We start from the raw sequence: 15,199 nt of genomic DNA, 5'->3' as shown, positions 1-15,199 counted from the left end.
ACAGAATGGTCTGTTCCTGTTGTCACGGTGATGTGTTGTTCCTGTTGTCACGGTGATGTGTACCCTACCTAAGTAAACGGCACGGTAGATGCTCACAACCCGGCTCAGTCCTCCGTGTCATGTGGTCTCTGTCTTGAAGCTGTCCAGGTTCATGTTTGAGGGCAGAGAGATCAGGCTGGTGATGACATGTGCTGCCTTCATCACTATGAACCCGGGCTACGCTGGACGCACTGAGCTCCCTGACAACCTCAAAGCCCTGTTCAGACCCATAGCCATGATGGTGCCCAACTATGCCCTGATCGCTGAGGTAACTGGGGGGCTGGGGATGTGTTACGATGCTGAGGGCATTTGTAGCTGGGGACCAGATCATTGACTTCCATCCTCTCCTCCTCTAGGTGATCCTCTACTCTGAGGGTTTTGAGTCCAGTAAGACTCTGGCCCGTAAGATGACCCAGATGTACAAGCTGTGTTCTGAGCAGCTCTCCCAACAGGACCACTACGACTTCGGCATGAGGGCCGTCAAGTCTGTCCTCGTCATGGCAGGGTAGGACCCACAGGGGGTGCTATTCTATACCGGTCTCGGGTAGGACCCACAGGGGGTGCTATTCTATACTGGTCTAGGGTAGGACCCACAGGGGGTGCTATTCTATACTGGTCTAGGGTAGGACCCACAGGGGGTGCTATTCTATACTGGTCTAGGGTAGGACCCACAGGGGGTGCTATTCTATACTGGTCTAGGGTAGAACCCACAGGGGGTGCTATTCTATACTGGTCTAGGGTAGGACCCACAGGGGGTGCTATTCTATACTGGTCTAGGGTAGGACCCACAGGGGGTGCTATTCTATACTGGTCTAGGGTAGGACCCACAGGGGGTGCTATTCTATACTGGTCTAGGGTAGGACCCACAGTGGGTGCTATTCTATACCGGTCGAGGGTAGGACCCACAGGGGGTGCTATTCTATACTGGTCTAGGGTAGGACCCACAGGGGGTGCTATTCTATACTGGTCTAGGGTAGGACCCACAGGGGGTGCTATTCTATACTGGTCTAGGGTAGGACCCACAGGGGGTGCTATTCTATACTGGTCTAGGGTAGGACCCACAGGGGGTGCTATTTTATACCGGTCTCGGGTAGAACCCACAGGGGGTGCTATTCTATACTGATCTAGGGTAGGACCCACAGGGGGTGCTATTCTATACTGGTCTAGGGTAGGACCCACAGGGGGTGCTATTCTATACTGGTCTAGGGTAGGACCCACAGGGGGTGCTATTCTATACTGGTCTAGGGTAGGACCCACAGGGGTGCTATTCTATACTGGTCTAGGGTAGGACCCACAGGGGGTGCTATTTTATACCGGTCTCGGGTAGAACCCACAGGGGGTGCTATTCTATACTGATCTAGGGTAGGACCCACAGGGGGTGCTATTCTATACCGGTCTCGGGTAGAACCCACAGGGGTGCTATTCTATACTGGTCTAGGGTAGGACCCACAGGGGGTGCTATTTTATACCGGTCTCGGGTAGAACCCACAGGGGGTGCTATTCTATACTGATCTAGGGTAGGACCCACAGGGGGTGCTATTCTATACTGGTCTAGGGTAGGACCCACAGGGGGTGCTATTCTATACTGGTCTAGGGTAGGACCCACAGGGGGTGCTATTCTATACCGGTCTCGGGTAGGACCCACAGGGGTGCTATTCTATACCGGTCTAGGGTAGGACCCACAGGGGTGCTATTCTATACCGGTCTAGGGTAGGACCCACAGGGGGTGCTATTCTATACCGGTCTAGGGTAGGACCCACAGGGGGTGCTATTCTATACTGGTCTAGGGTAGGATCCACAGGGGGTGCTATTCTATACCGGTCTAGGGTAGAACCCACAGGGGGTGCTATTCTATACTGGTCTAGGGTAGGACCCACAGGGGGTGCTATTCTATACTGGTCTAGGGTAGGACCCACAGGGGGTGCTATTCTATACTGGTCTAGGGTAGGACCCACAGGGGGTGCTATTCTATCCTGGTCTAGGGTAGGACACAACGTTGTACCCTGTTCAATCAAAGTTGCAAACCGGTATCTGTTAGATTTTGGGGGTAAAAACAAGGTACTTTTGAACTCGTCATGACCAGGTAGGACACAGAGAGAAAAACAGAACTCTATTCAATCAAAACCACCAGCCGGTATCTGACAGGTCACTTTATGTACAAATCAGATTGAAACGATATTCAGTTGTATCCTCATAGTGCCGTTTACAGATCCCCCTCTACCCAGAACCCTCTACCCAGAACCCTCTACCCAGAACCCTGCTACCCTTATGCATGGGTAGGACCCACAGGGGTGCTATACAGCCACTTCAATGCAAATCCCCTCTAGGGTGCATCCCCAATGGCACTATAATCCTATGCAGTGCACTACAGGGGGTGCTAGCTTTATATAGGGAATAAGGTGCCATTTGGGACACAGGCCAAATTGTCAAAGCTGAGAGTGACACAGTGCAAAATGGTGACAGGAAGAGCAGACTAGACGGTCTAGGGAAAGCCTTGTTTTCTCTACTGCAGGGCTGACTCAGAGAGAATAAGATAGTAGCATATGACATCCTGCCTGGTCTACTGACCCGTTCCTCATCACATGACAGCTCCCTGACAGGAAGGACTGAGGCACTGTATCAACATCATATTAAAGATGACATCATTCAGATCCTCCTGGTCTAGATGTGGTAGTGATGTCCCTGTTCAATCAAAGTTGCATCATTAGATCCTGGTCTAAATGTGGTAGTGATGTCCTCGTCTGTCCCATCCATCACGCTCCTGGTCTAAATGTGGTAGTGATGTCCCCTGTCTGTCCCATCCATCACGCTCCTGGTCTAAATGTGGTAGTGATGTCCCCTCTGTCCATCCACACGCTCTGTCCCCCTGTCTGTCCCATCCATCACGCTCCTGGTCTAAATGTGGTAGTGATGTCCCCTGTCTGTCCCATCCATCACGCTCCTGGTCTAGATGAGGTAGTGATGTCCCATCCATCACGCTCCTGGTCTAGATGTGGTAGTGATGTCCCCTGTCTGTCTCATCCATCATGCTCCTGGTCTAGATGTGGTAGTGATGTCCCCTCTGTCCCATCCATCACGCTCCTGGTCTAGATGTAGTCATATGACATAGTGATGTCCCCTGTCTGTCCCATCCATCACGCTCCTGGTCTAGATGAGGTAGTGATGTCCCATCCATCACGCTCCTGGTCTAGATGAGGTAGTGATGTCCCATCCATCACGCTCCTGGTCTAAATGTGGTAGTGATGTCCCCTGTCTGTCCCATCCATCACGCTCCTGGTCTAAATGTGGTAGTGATGTCCCCTGTCTGTCCCATCCATCACGCTCCTGGTCTAGATGAGGTAGTGATGTCCCATCCATCACGCTCCTGGTCTAGATGTGGTAGTGATGTCCCCTGTCTGTCTCATCCATCACGCTCCTGGTCTAGATGAGGTAGTTATGTCCCCTGTCTGTCCCATCCATCACGCTCCTGGTCTAGATGAGGTAGTGATGTCCCATCCATCACGCTCCTGGTCTAGATGTGGTAGTGATGTCCCCTGTCTGTCTCATCCATCATGCTCCTGGTCTAGATGTGGTAGTGATGTCCCCTGTCTGTCCCATCCATCACGCTCCTGGTCTAGATGAGGTAGTGATGTCCCCTGTCTGTCCCATCCATCACGCTCCTGGTCTAGATGAGGTAGTGATGTCCCATCCATCACGCTCCTGGTCTAGATGTGGTAGTGATGTCCCCTGTCTGTCCCATCCATCACGCTCCTGGTCTAAATGTGGTAGTGATGTCCCCTGTCTGTCCCATCCATCACGCTCCTGGTCTAAATGTGGTAGTGATGTCCCCTGTCTGTCCCATCCATCACGCTCCTGGTCTAGATGAGGTAGTGATGTCCCATCCATCACGCTCCTGGTCTAGATGTGGTAGTGATGTCCCCTGTCTGTCCCATCCATCACGCTCCTGGTCTAGATGAGGTAGTGATGTCCCATCCATCACGCTCCTGGTCTAGATGTGGTAGTGATGTCCCCTGTCTGTCCCATCCATCATCCTCCTGGTCTAGATGTGGTAGTGATGTCCCCTGTCTGTCCCATCCATCACGCTCCTGGTCTAGATGAGGTAGTGATGTCCCCTGTCTGTCCCATCCGTCACGCTCCTGGTCTAGATGAGGTAGTGATGTCCCCTGTCTGTCCCATCCATCATGCTCCTGGTCTAGATGTGGTAGTGATGTCCCCTGTCTGTCCCATCCATCACGCTCCTGGTCTAGATGTGGTAGTGATGTCCCCTGTCTGTCTTATCCATCACGCTCCTGGTCTAGATGAGGTAGTGATGTCCCCTGTCTGTCCCATCCATCACGCTCCTGGTCTAGATGTGGTAGTGATGTCCCCTGTCTGTCTCATCCATCACGCTTCATCCCAGATTGACTCACGCAGCTATTGTCTTGTCACAGGGTGAGCTGTTCATTTTACAGGTGTGTGAGTAACAAGCCCTCTGACTGTTTAGAGCCACCCTCTTCTGTCTGCCTCATTCACTTTTTACTACCTCTGTAAATCCAATGTAATGGGCCTGCCATTATCACCCTGTGTGTGTGTGTGTGTGTTATAGCACCACACAGTATTAATGAATGGGTTGGTGAACAGTCACTGGGGAATCATCATCCACCTTGATTACCCGAGCTCTGGGAAAGGAGGGAGGGAGGGAGGATGACAGGCAGAGTAAAGAGAGAGACAGGAGGAGAGAGGAGAGGAATTCACTTCTACCTAACAACCTCCAACCAAGCTGTGTGTGTCTGCATGTGTGTTTGTGTGTAACAGAGAGATGGTGAGTGTGTTTAAAGTGATGCATTCAGTTCAGCGACCTTTAGACGACCCGGTGATGTATTCAGTTCAGTGACCTTTAGACGACCCGGTGATGCATTCAGTTCAGTGACCTTTAGACGACCCGGTGATGCATTCAGTTCAGTGACCTTTAGACGACCCGGTGATGCATTCAGTTCAGCGACCTTTAGACAATTCCAAATTGGAAGTCAGTCAATTCAGGAAGTGATTTAAAGTTAAATACATTTGAAATACTGTAAATTGCTTATCCTTTTCATTGTTTTGAAAATTAATTGAAAAAATATGAGATTTTGACTCTCTGAAGAGAGAGGGACCCACACATTTATAGAGAATGTATTATGTGTGCGTGTGACCCCCGACAGCTCTCTGAAGAGAGAGAACCCCCACCTGAGTGAAGACGTGGTTCTGATCAGGGCTCTGAGAGACTCCAATCTGCCCAAGTTCCTCACAGACGATGCTGCGCTCTTTGGGTGAGAGAACACACACACACACACACACACACACACACACACACACACACACACACACACACACACACACACAAACCAATGGTGTCCCACAGCTAATGTTACAGCACTATGGAGAAGAATAGAACGTTCCACTGTTATACGTTCATCATGCCTCATCATGCCTTACTGCAGACTCCGTAGTCTGTGTTTGTCCATATGACGGCTCTGTGTCTGTGTGTTCTCTGCTCTAGTGGCATCATGTCTGACCTGTTCCCTGGCGTTTCCATCCCTGAACATGACTACGGTGTTCTCCAAACCACCATCCTGGAGTCTCTAGTGAAACGCAACCTGCAGCCCCTACCCAGCATGACGCACAAGGTACTGACTGGCCCTACCCAGCATGACCAACAAGGTACTGACTGACCCTACCCAGCATGACCAACAAGGTACTGACTGACCCTACCCAGCATGACGCACAAGGTACTGACTGACCCTACCCAGCATGACCAACAAGGTACTGACTGACCCTACCCAGCATGACCAACAAGGTACTGACTGACCCTACCCAGCATGACGCACAAGGTACTGACTGGCCCTACCCAGCATGACCAACAAGGTACTGACTGACCCTACCCAGCATGACGCACAAGGTACTGACTGACCCTACCCAGCATGACGCACAAGGTACTGACTGACCCTACCCAGCATGACGCACAAGGTACTGACTGACCCTACCCAGCATGACCAACAAGGTACTGACTGACCCTACCCAGCATGACCAACAAGGTACTGACTGACCCTACCCAGCATGACGCACAAGGTACTGACTGGCCCTACCCAGCATGACCAACAAGGTACTGACTGACCCTACCCAGCATGACGCACAAGGTACTGACTGACCCTACCCAGCATGACGCACAAGGTACTGACTGACCCTACCCAGCATGACGCACAAGGTACTGACTGACCCTACCCAGCATGACCAACAAGGTACTGACTGACCCTATCCAGCATGACGCACAAGGTACTGACTGACCCTACCCAGCATGACGCACAAGGTACTGACTGACCCTACCCAGCATGACCAACAAGGTACTGACTGACCCTATCCAGCATGACGCACAAGGTACTGACTGACCCTACCCAGCATGACGCACAAGGTATTGACTGACCCTACCCAGCATGACGCACAAGGTACTGACTGACCCTACCCAGCATGACGCACAAGGTACTGACTGACCCTACCCAGCATGACGCACAAGGTACTGACTGACCCTACCCAGCATGACGCACAAGGTACTGACTGACCCTACCCAGCATGACGCACAAGGTACTGACTGACCCTACCCAGCATGACGCACAAGGTACAGACTGACCCTACCCAGCATGACCAACAAGGTATTGACTGACCCTACCCAGCATGACGCACAAGGTACTGACTGACTCTACCCAGCATGACGCACAAGGTATTGCCTGACCCTACCCAGCATGACGCACAAGGTACTGACTGACCGACCCTACCTAACCCTTCCTCTCCCTCCCTTCAGGTGATCTCTGTGTGGTTGTAACCCTCCCTCTCCCTCCCTCCAGGTGATCTCTGTGTGGTTGTAACCCTTCCTCTCCCTCCCTCCAGGTGATCTCCATGTGGTTGTAACCCTTCCTCTCCCTCCCTCCAGGTGATCTCCATGTGGTTGTAACCCTTCCTCTCCCTCCCTCCAGGTGATCTCCGTGTGGTTGTAACCCTTCCTCTCCCTCCCTCCAGGTGATCTCTGTGTGGTTGTAACCCTTCCTCTCCCTCCCTCCAGGTGATCTCCGTGTGGTTGTAACCCTTCCTCTCCCTCCTCCAGGTGATCTCTGTGTGGTTGTAACCCTTCCTCTCCCTCCCTCCAGGTGATCTCTGTGTGGTTGTAACCCTTCCTCTCCCTCCAGGTGATCTATGTGTGGTTGTAACCCTTCCTCTCCCTCCCTCCAGGTGATCTCCGTGTGGTTGTAACCCTTCCTCTCCCTCCCTCCAGGTGATCTCTGTGTAGTTGTAACCCTTCCTCTCCCTCCCTCCAGGTGATCTCTGTGTGGTTGTAACCCTTCCTCTCCCTCCAGGTGATCTATGTGTGGTTGTAACCCTTCCTCTCCCTCCAGGTGATCTATGTGTGGTTGTAACCCTTCCTCTCCCTCCAGGTGATCTGTGTGTAGTTGTAACCCTTCCTCTCCCTCCAGGTGATCTATGTGTGGTTGTAACCCTTCCTCTCCCTCCAGGTGATCTATGTGTGGTTGTAACCCTTCCTCTCCCTCCCTCCAGGTGATCTCTGTGTGGTTGTAACCCTTCCTCTCCCTCCCTCCAGGTGATCTCTGTGTGGTTGTAACCCTTCCTCTCCCTCCAGGTGATCTATGTGTGGTTGTAACCCTTCCTCTCCCTCCCTCCAGGTGATCTCCGTGTGGTTGTAACCCTTCCTCTCCCTCCCTCCAGGTGATCTCTGTGTGGTTGTAACCCTTCCTCTCCCTCCCTCCAGGTGATCTCTGTGTGGTTGTAACCCTTCCTCTCCCTCCAGGTGATCTATGTGTGGTTGTAACCCTTCCTCTCCTTCCCTCCAGGTGATCTCTGTGTAGTTGTAACCCTTCCTCTCCCTCCCTCCAGGTGATCTCTGTGTGGTTGTAACCCTTCCTCTCCCTCCAGGTGATCTATGTGTGGTTGTAACCCTTCCTCTCCCTCCAGGTGATCTATGTGTGGTTGTAACCCTTCCTCTCCCTCCAGGTGATCTGTGTGTAGTTGTAACCCTTCCTCTCCCTCCAGGTGATCTATGTGTGGTTGTAACCCTTCCTCTCCCTCCAGGTGATCTATGTGTGGTTGTAACCCTTCCTCTCCCTCCAGGTGATCTATGTGTGGTTGTAACCCTTCCTCTCCCTCCCTCCAGGTGATCTCTGTGTGGTTGTAACCCTTCCTCTCCCTCCCTCCAGGTGATCTCTGTGTGGTTGTAACCCTTCCTCTCCCTTCCTCCAGCTGATCTCTGTGTGGTTGTAACCCTTCCTCTCCCTCCCTCCAGCTGATCTCTGTGTAGTTGTAACCCTTCCTCTCCCTCCCTCCAGGTGATCTCTGTGTGGTTGTAACCCTTCCTCTCCCTCCCTCCAGCTGATCTCTGTGTAGTTGTAACCCTTCCTCTCCCTCCCTCCAGCTGATCTCTGTGTAGTTGTAACCCTTCCTCTCCCTCCCTCCAGCTGATCTCTGTGTGGTTGTAACCCTTCCTCTCCCTCCAGGGGATCTCTGTGTGGTTGTAACCCTTCCTCTCCCTCCCTCCAGGTGATCTCTGTGTAGTTGTAACCCTTCCTCTCCCTCCCTCCAGGTGATCTCTGTGTGGTTGTAACCCTTCCTCTCCCTTCCTCCAGGTGATCTCTGTGTGGTTGTAACCCTTCCTCTCCCTCCCTCCAGGTGATCTCTGTGTAGTTGTAACCCTTCCTCTCCCTCCCTCCAGGTGATCTCTGTGTGGTTGTAACCCTTCCTCTCCCTCCCTCCAGGTGATCTCTGTGTGGTTGTAACCCTTCCTCTCCCTCCCTCCAGGTGATCTCCATGTGGTTGTAACCCTTCCTCTCCCTCCCTCCAGGTGATCTCCATGTGGTTGTAACCCTTCCTCTCCCTCCCTCCAGGTGATCTCCATGTGGTTGTAACCCTTCCTCTCCCTCCAGGTGATCTCCGTGTGGTTGTAACCCTTCCTCTCCCTCCAGGTGATCTCTGTGTGGTTGTAACCCTCCCTCTCCCTCCCTCCAGGTGATCTCTGTGTGGTTGTAACCCTTCCTCTCCCTCCCTCCAGGTGATCTCTGTGTGGTTGTAACCCTTCCTCTCCCTCCCTCCAGGTGATCTCCGTGTGGTTGTAACCCTTCCTCTCCCTCCCTCCAGGTGATCTCTGTGTGGTTGTAACCCTTCCTCTCCCTCCCTCCAGGTGATCTCTGTGTAGTTGTAACCCTTCCTCTCCCTCCCTCCAGCTGATCTCTGTGTAGTTGTAACCCTTCCTCTCCCTCCCTCCAGGTGATCTGTGTGTAGTTGTAACCCTTCCTCTCCCTCCCTCCAGGTGATCTCTGTGTAGTTGTGACCCTTCCTCTCCCTCCCTCCAGGTGATCTCCGTGTGGTTGTAACCCTTCCTCTCCCTCCCTCCAGGTGATCTCTGTGTGGTTGTAACCCTTCCTCTCCCTCCCTCCAGGTGATCTCTGTGTAGTTGTAACCCTTCCTCTCCCTCCCTCCAGCTGATCTCTGTGTAGTTGTAACCCTTCCTCTCCCTCCCTCCAGGTGATCTGTGTGTAGTTGTAACCCTTCCTCTCCCTCCCTCCAGGTGATCTGTGTGTAGTTGTAACCCTTCCTCTCCCTCCCTCCAGGTGATCTCTGTGTAGTTGTAACCCTTCCTCTCCCTCCCTCCAGGTGATCTCTGTGTAGTTGTAACCCTTCCTCTCCCTCCCTCCAGGTGATCTGTGTGTAGTTGTAACCCTTCCTCTCCCTCCCTCCAGGTGATCTATGTGTAGTTGTAACCCTTCCTCTCCCTCCCTCCAGCTGATCTCTGTGTAGTTGTAACCCTTCCTCTCCCTCCCTCCAGGTGATCTGTGTGTAGTTGTAACCCTTCCTCTCCCTCCCTCCAGCTGATCTCTGTGTAGTTGTAACCCTTCCTCTCCCTCCCTCCAGGTGATCTGTGTGTAGTTGTAACCCTTCCTCTCCCTCCCTCCAGGTGATCTCTGTGTAGTTGTAACCCTTCCTCTCCCTCCCTCCAGGTGATCTGTGTGTAGTTGTAACCCTTCCTCTCCCTCCCTCCAGCTGATCTCTGTGTAGTTGTAACCCTTCCTCTCCCTCCCTCCAGGTGATCTGTGTGTAGTTGTAACCCTTCCTCTCCCTCCCTCCAGGTGATCTCTGTGTGGTTGTAACCCTTCCTCTCCCTCCCTCCAGGTGATCTCTGTGTGGTTGTAACCCTCCCTCTCCCTCCCTCCAGGTGATCTCTGTGTGGTTGTAACCCTTCCTCTCCCTCCCTCCAGGTGATCTCTGTGTGGTTGTAACCCTTCCTCTCCCTCCCTCCAGGTGATCTCTGTGTGGTTGTAACCCTTCCTCTCCCTCCAGGTGATCTCCATGTGGTTGTAACCCTTCCTCTCCCTCCCTCCAGGTGATCTCTGTGTAGTTGTAACCCTTCCTCTCCCTCCAGGTGATATCTGTGTGGTTGTAACCCTTCCTCTCCCTCCAGGTGATCTCCATGTGGTTGTAACCCTTCCTCTCCCTCCCTCCAGGTGATCTCTGTGTAGTTGTAACCCTTCCTCTCCCTCCCTCCAGGTGATCTCTGTGTGGTTGTGACCCTTCCTCTCCCTCCCTCCAGGTGATCTCTGTGTGGTTGTAACCCTTCCTCTCCCTCCCTCCAGGTGATCTCTGTGTGGTTGTAACCCTTCCTCTCCCTCCCTCCAGGTGATCTCTGTGTAGTTGTAACCCTTCCTCTCCCTCCCTCCAGGTGATCTCTGTGTAGTTGTAACCCTTCCTCTCCCTCCCTCCAGGTGATCTCTGTGTGGTTGTAACCCTTCCTCTCCCTCCCTCCAGGTGATCTCTGTGTGGTTGTAACCCTTCCTCTCCCTCCCTCCAGGTGATCTCTGTGTGGTTGTAACCCTTCCTCTCCCTCCCTCCAGGTGATCTCTGTGTGGTTGTAACCCTTCCTCTCCCTCCCTCCAGGTGATCTCTGTGTGGTTGTAACCCTTCCTCTCCCTCCCTCCAGGTGATCTCTGTGTAGTTGTAACCCTTCCTCTCCCTCCCTCCAGGTGATCTCTGTGTGGTTGTAACCCTTCCTCTCCCTCCCTCCAGGTGATCTCTGTGTGGTTGTAACCCTTCCTCTCCCTCCCTCCAGGTGATCTCTGTGTAGTTGTAACCCTTCCTCTCCCTCCAGGTGATCTCCATGTGGTTGTAACCCTTCCTCTCCCTCCCTCCAGGTGATCTCTGTGTAGTTGTAACCCTTCCTCTCCCTCCCTCCAGGTGATCTCTGTGTGGTTGTGACCCTTCCTCTCCCTCCCTCCAGGTGATCTCTGTGTGGTTTTAACCCTTCCTCTCCCTCCCTCCAGGTGATCTCTGTGTGGTTGTAACCCTTCCTCTCCCTCCCTCCAGGTGATCTCTGTGTGGTTGTAACCCTTCCTCTCCCTCCCTCCAGGTGATCTCTGTGTGGTTGTAACCCTTCCTCTCCCTCCCTCCAGGTGATCTCTGTGTGGTTGTAACCCTTCCTCTCCCTCCCTCCAGGTGATCTCTGTGTGGTTGTAACCCTTCCTCTCCCTCCCTCCAGGTGATCTCTGTGTGGTTGTAACCCTTCCTCTCCCTCCAGGTGATCTATGTGTGGTTGTAACCCTTCCTCTCCCTCCCTCCAGGTGATCTCCGTGTGGTTGTAACCCTTCCTCTCCCTCCCTCCAGGTGATCTCTGTGTAGTTGTAACCCTTCCTCTCCCTCCCTCCAGGTGATCTCTGTGTGGTTGTAACCCTTCCTCTCCCTCCAGGTGATCTATGTGTGGTTGTAACCCTTCCTCTCCCTCCAGGTGATCTATGTGTGGTTGTAACCCTTCCTCTCCCTCCAGGTGATCTGTGTGTAGTTGTAACCCTTCCTCTCCCTCCAGGTGATCTATGTGTGGTTGTAACCCTTCCTCTCCCTCCAGGTGATCTATGTGTGGTTGTAACCCTTCCTCTCCCTCCCTCCAGGTGATCTCTGTGTGGTTGTAACCCTTCCTCTCCCTCCCTCCAGGTGATCTCTGTGTGGTTGTAACCCTTCCTCTCCCTCCAGGTGATCTATGTGTGGTTGTAACCCTTCCTCTCCCTCCCTCCAGGTGATCTCCGTGTGGTTGTAACCCTTCCTCTCCCTCCCTCCAGGTGATCTCTGTGTGGTTGTAACCCTTCCTCTCCCTCCCTCCAGGTGATCTCTGTGTGGTTGTAACCCTTCCTCTCCCTCCCTCCAGGTGATCTCTGTGTGGTTGTAACCCTTCCTCTCCCTCCAGGTGATCTATGTGTGGTTGTAACCCTTCCTCTCCCTCCCTCCAGGTGATCTCTGTGTAGTTGTAACCCTTCCTCTCCCTCCCTCCAGGTGATCTCTGTGTGGTTGTAACCCTTCCTCTCCCTCCAGGTGATCTATGTGTGGTTGTAACCCTTCCTCTCCCTCCAGGTGATCTATGTGTGGTTGTAACCCTTCCTCTCCCTCCAGGTGATCTGTGTGTAGTTGTAACCCTTCCTCTCCCTCCAGGTGATCTATGTGTGGTTGTAACCCTTCCTCTCCCTCCAGGTGATCTATGTGTGGTTGTAACCCTTCCTCTCCCTCCAGGTGATCTATGTGTGGTTGTAACCCTTCCTCTCCCTCCCTCCAGGTGATCTCTGTGTGGTTGTAACCCTTCCTCTCCCTCCCTCCAGGTGATCTCTGTGTGGTTGTAACCCTTCCTCTCCCTTCCTCCAGCTGATCTCTGTGTGGTTGTAACCCTTCCTCTCCCTCCCTCCAGCTGATCTCTGTGTAGTTGTAACCCTTCCTCTCCCTCCCTCCAGGTGATCTCTGTGTGGTTGTAACCCTTCCTCTCCCTCCCTCCAGCTGATCTCTGTGTAGTTGTAACCCTTCCTCTCCCTCCCTCCAGCTGATCTCTGTGTAGTTGTAACCCTTCCTCTCCCTCCCTCCAGCTGATCTCTGTGTGGTTGTAACCCTTCCTCTCCCTCCAGGGGATCTCTGTGTGGTTGTAACCCTTCCTCTCCCTCCCTCCAGGTGATCTCTGTGTAGTTGAAGCTCGCATCCGCTACAAGACCATGGTGCTTGCCTACGGAGCTGTGAGGGGAACGGCACCGCAGTACCTCCAGGCTCTGATCAGGCCCTACACCCAAGCAAGGGCACTGCGTTCATCCTCCTCTGGCCTGCTCGCCTCCCTGCCATTGAGGAAGTACAGTTCCCGCTCAGCCCAGTCAAAACTGTTCGCTGCTCTGGCCCCCCAATGGTGGAACAAACTCCCTCACGACGCCAGGACAGCGGAGTCAATCACCACCTTCCGGAGACACCTGAAACCCCACCTCTTCAAGGAATACCTAGGATAGGATAAGTAATCCTTCTCACCCCCCCCCCCCCCTTAATGACTTAGATGCACTATTGTAAAGTGGCTGTTCCACTGGATGTCAGAAGGTGAATTCACCAATTTGTAAGTCGCTCTGGATAAGAGCGTCTGCTAAATGACTTAAATGTAAATGTAAATGTAGTTGTAACCCTTCCTCTCCCTCCCTCCAGGTGATCTCTGTGTGGTTGTAACCCTTCCTCTCCCTTCCTCCAGGTGATCTCTGTGTGGTTGTAACCCTTCCTCTCCCTCCCTCCAGGTGATCTCTGTGTAGTTGTAACCCTTCCTCTCCCTCCCTCCAGGTGATCTCTGTGTGGTTGTAACCCTTCCTCTCCCTCCCTCCAGGTGATCTCTGTGTGGTTGTAACCCTTCCTCTCCCTCCCTCCAGGTGATCTCCATGTGGTTGTAACCCTTCCTCTCCCTCCCTCCAGGTGATCTCCATGTGGTTGTAACCCTTCCTCTCCCTCCCTCCAGGTGATCTCCGTGTGGTTGTAACCCTTCCTCTCCCTCCAGGTGATCTCCGTGTGGTTGTAACCCTTCCTCTCCCTCCAGGTGATCTCTGTGTGGTTGTAACCCTCCCTCTCCCTCCCTCCAGGTGATCTCTGTGTGGTTGTAACCCTTCCTCTCCCTCCCTCCAGGTGATCTCTGTGTGGTTGTAACCCTTCCTCTCCCTCCCTCCAGGTGATCTCCGTGTGGTTGTAACCCTTCCTCTCCCTCCCTCCAGGTGATCTCTGTGTGGTTGTAACCCTTCCTCTCCCTCCCTCCAGGTGATCTCTGTGTAGTTGTAACCCTTCCTCTCCCTCCCTCCAGCTGATCTCTGTGTAGTTGTAACCCTTCCTCTCCCTCCCTCCAGGTGATCTGTGTGTAGTTGTAACCCTTCCTCTCCCTCCCTCCAGGTGATCTCTGTGTAGTTGTGACCCTTCCTCTCCCTCCCTCCAGGTGATCTCCGTGTGGTTGTAACCCTTCCTCTCCCTCCCTCCAGGTGATCTCTGTGTGGTTGTAACCCTTCCTCTCCCTCCCTCCAGGTGATCTCTGTGTAGTTGTAACCCTTCCTCTCCCTCCCTCCAGCTGATCTCTGTGTAGTTGTAACCCTTCCTCTCCCTCCCTCCAGGTGATCTGTGTGTAGTTGTAACCCTTCCTCTCCCTCCCTCCAGGTGATCTGTGTGTAGTTGTAACCCTTCCTCTCCCTCCCTCCAGGTGATCTCTGTGTAGTTGTAACCCTTCCTCTCCCTCCCTCCAGGTGATCTCTGTGTAGTTGTAACCCTTCCTCTCCCTCCCTCCAGGTGATCTGTGTGTAGTTGTAACCCTTCCTCTCCCTCCCTCCAGGTGATCTATGTGTAGTTGTAACCCTTCCTCTCCCTCCCTCCAGCTGATCTCTGTGTAGTTGTAACCCTTCCTCTCCCTCCCTCCAGGTGATCTGTGTGTAGTTGTAACCCTTCCTCTCCCTCCCTCCAGCTGATCTCTGTGTAGTTGTAACCCTTCCTCTCCCTCCCTCCAGGTGATCTGTGTGTAGTTGTAACCCTTCCTCTCCCTCCCTCCAGGTGATCTCTGTGTAGTTGTAACCCTTCCTCTCCCTCCCTCCAGGTGATCTGTGTGTAGTTGTAACCCTTCCTCTCCCTCCCTCCAGCTGATCTCTGTGTAGTTGTAACCCTTCCTCTCCCTCCCTCCAGGTGATCTGTGTGTAGTTGTAACCCTTCTCTCCCTCCCTCCAGGTGATCTCTGTGTGGTTGTAACCCTTCCTCTCCCTCCCTCCAGGTGATCTCTGTGTGGTTGTAACCCTCCCTCTCCCTCCCTCCAGGTGATCTCTGTGTGGTTGTAACCCTTCCTCTCCCT

The 15,199-nt window shown here is 53.2% G+C and overlaps 1 protein-coding gene across 1 annotated transcript in view; it reads left to right on the top strand.

Moving 5' to 3' along the window:
• The window catches only part of LOC135536109 (dynein axonemal heavy chain 6-like), a 193,352-nt gene that overhangs the window by 54,500 nt on the left and 123,653 nt on the right, over positions 1-15,199 (top strand). The window contains 4 exon segments of the mRNA XM_064962498.1: positions 140-307; positions 396-544; positions 5,220-5,327; positions 5,558-5,684. Of these exon segments, the coding sequence (XP_064818570.1) occupies positions 140-307; positions 396-544; positions 5,220-5,327; positions 5,558-5,684 (552 nt within the window).

This window comes from Oncorhynchus masou, unplaced genomic scaffold (genome assembly GCF_036934945.1).
Source record: "Oncorhynchus masou masou isolate Uvic2021 unplaced genomic scaffold, UVic_Omas_1.1 unplaced_scaffold_558, whole genome shotgun sequence".
Taxonomy (NCBI): domain Eukaryota; kingdom Metazoa; phylum Chordata; class Actinopteri; order Salmoniformes; family Salmonidae; genus Oncorhynchus; species Oncorhynchus masou.
The sequence above is the reverse complement of the archived record's forward strand: the minus strand, read 5'-3'. Positions and strand labels throughout refer to the sequence as shown.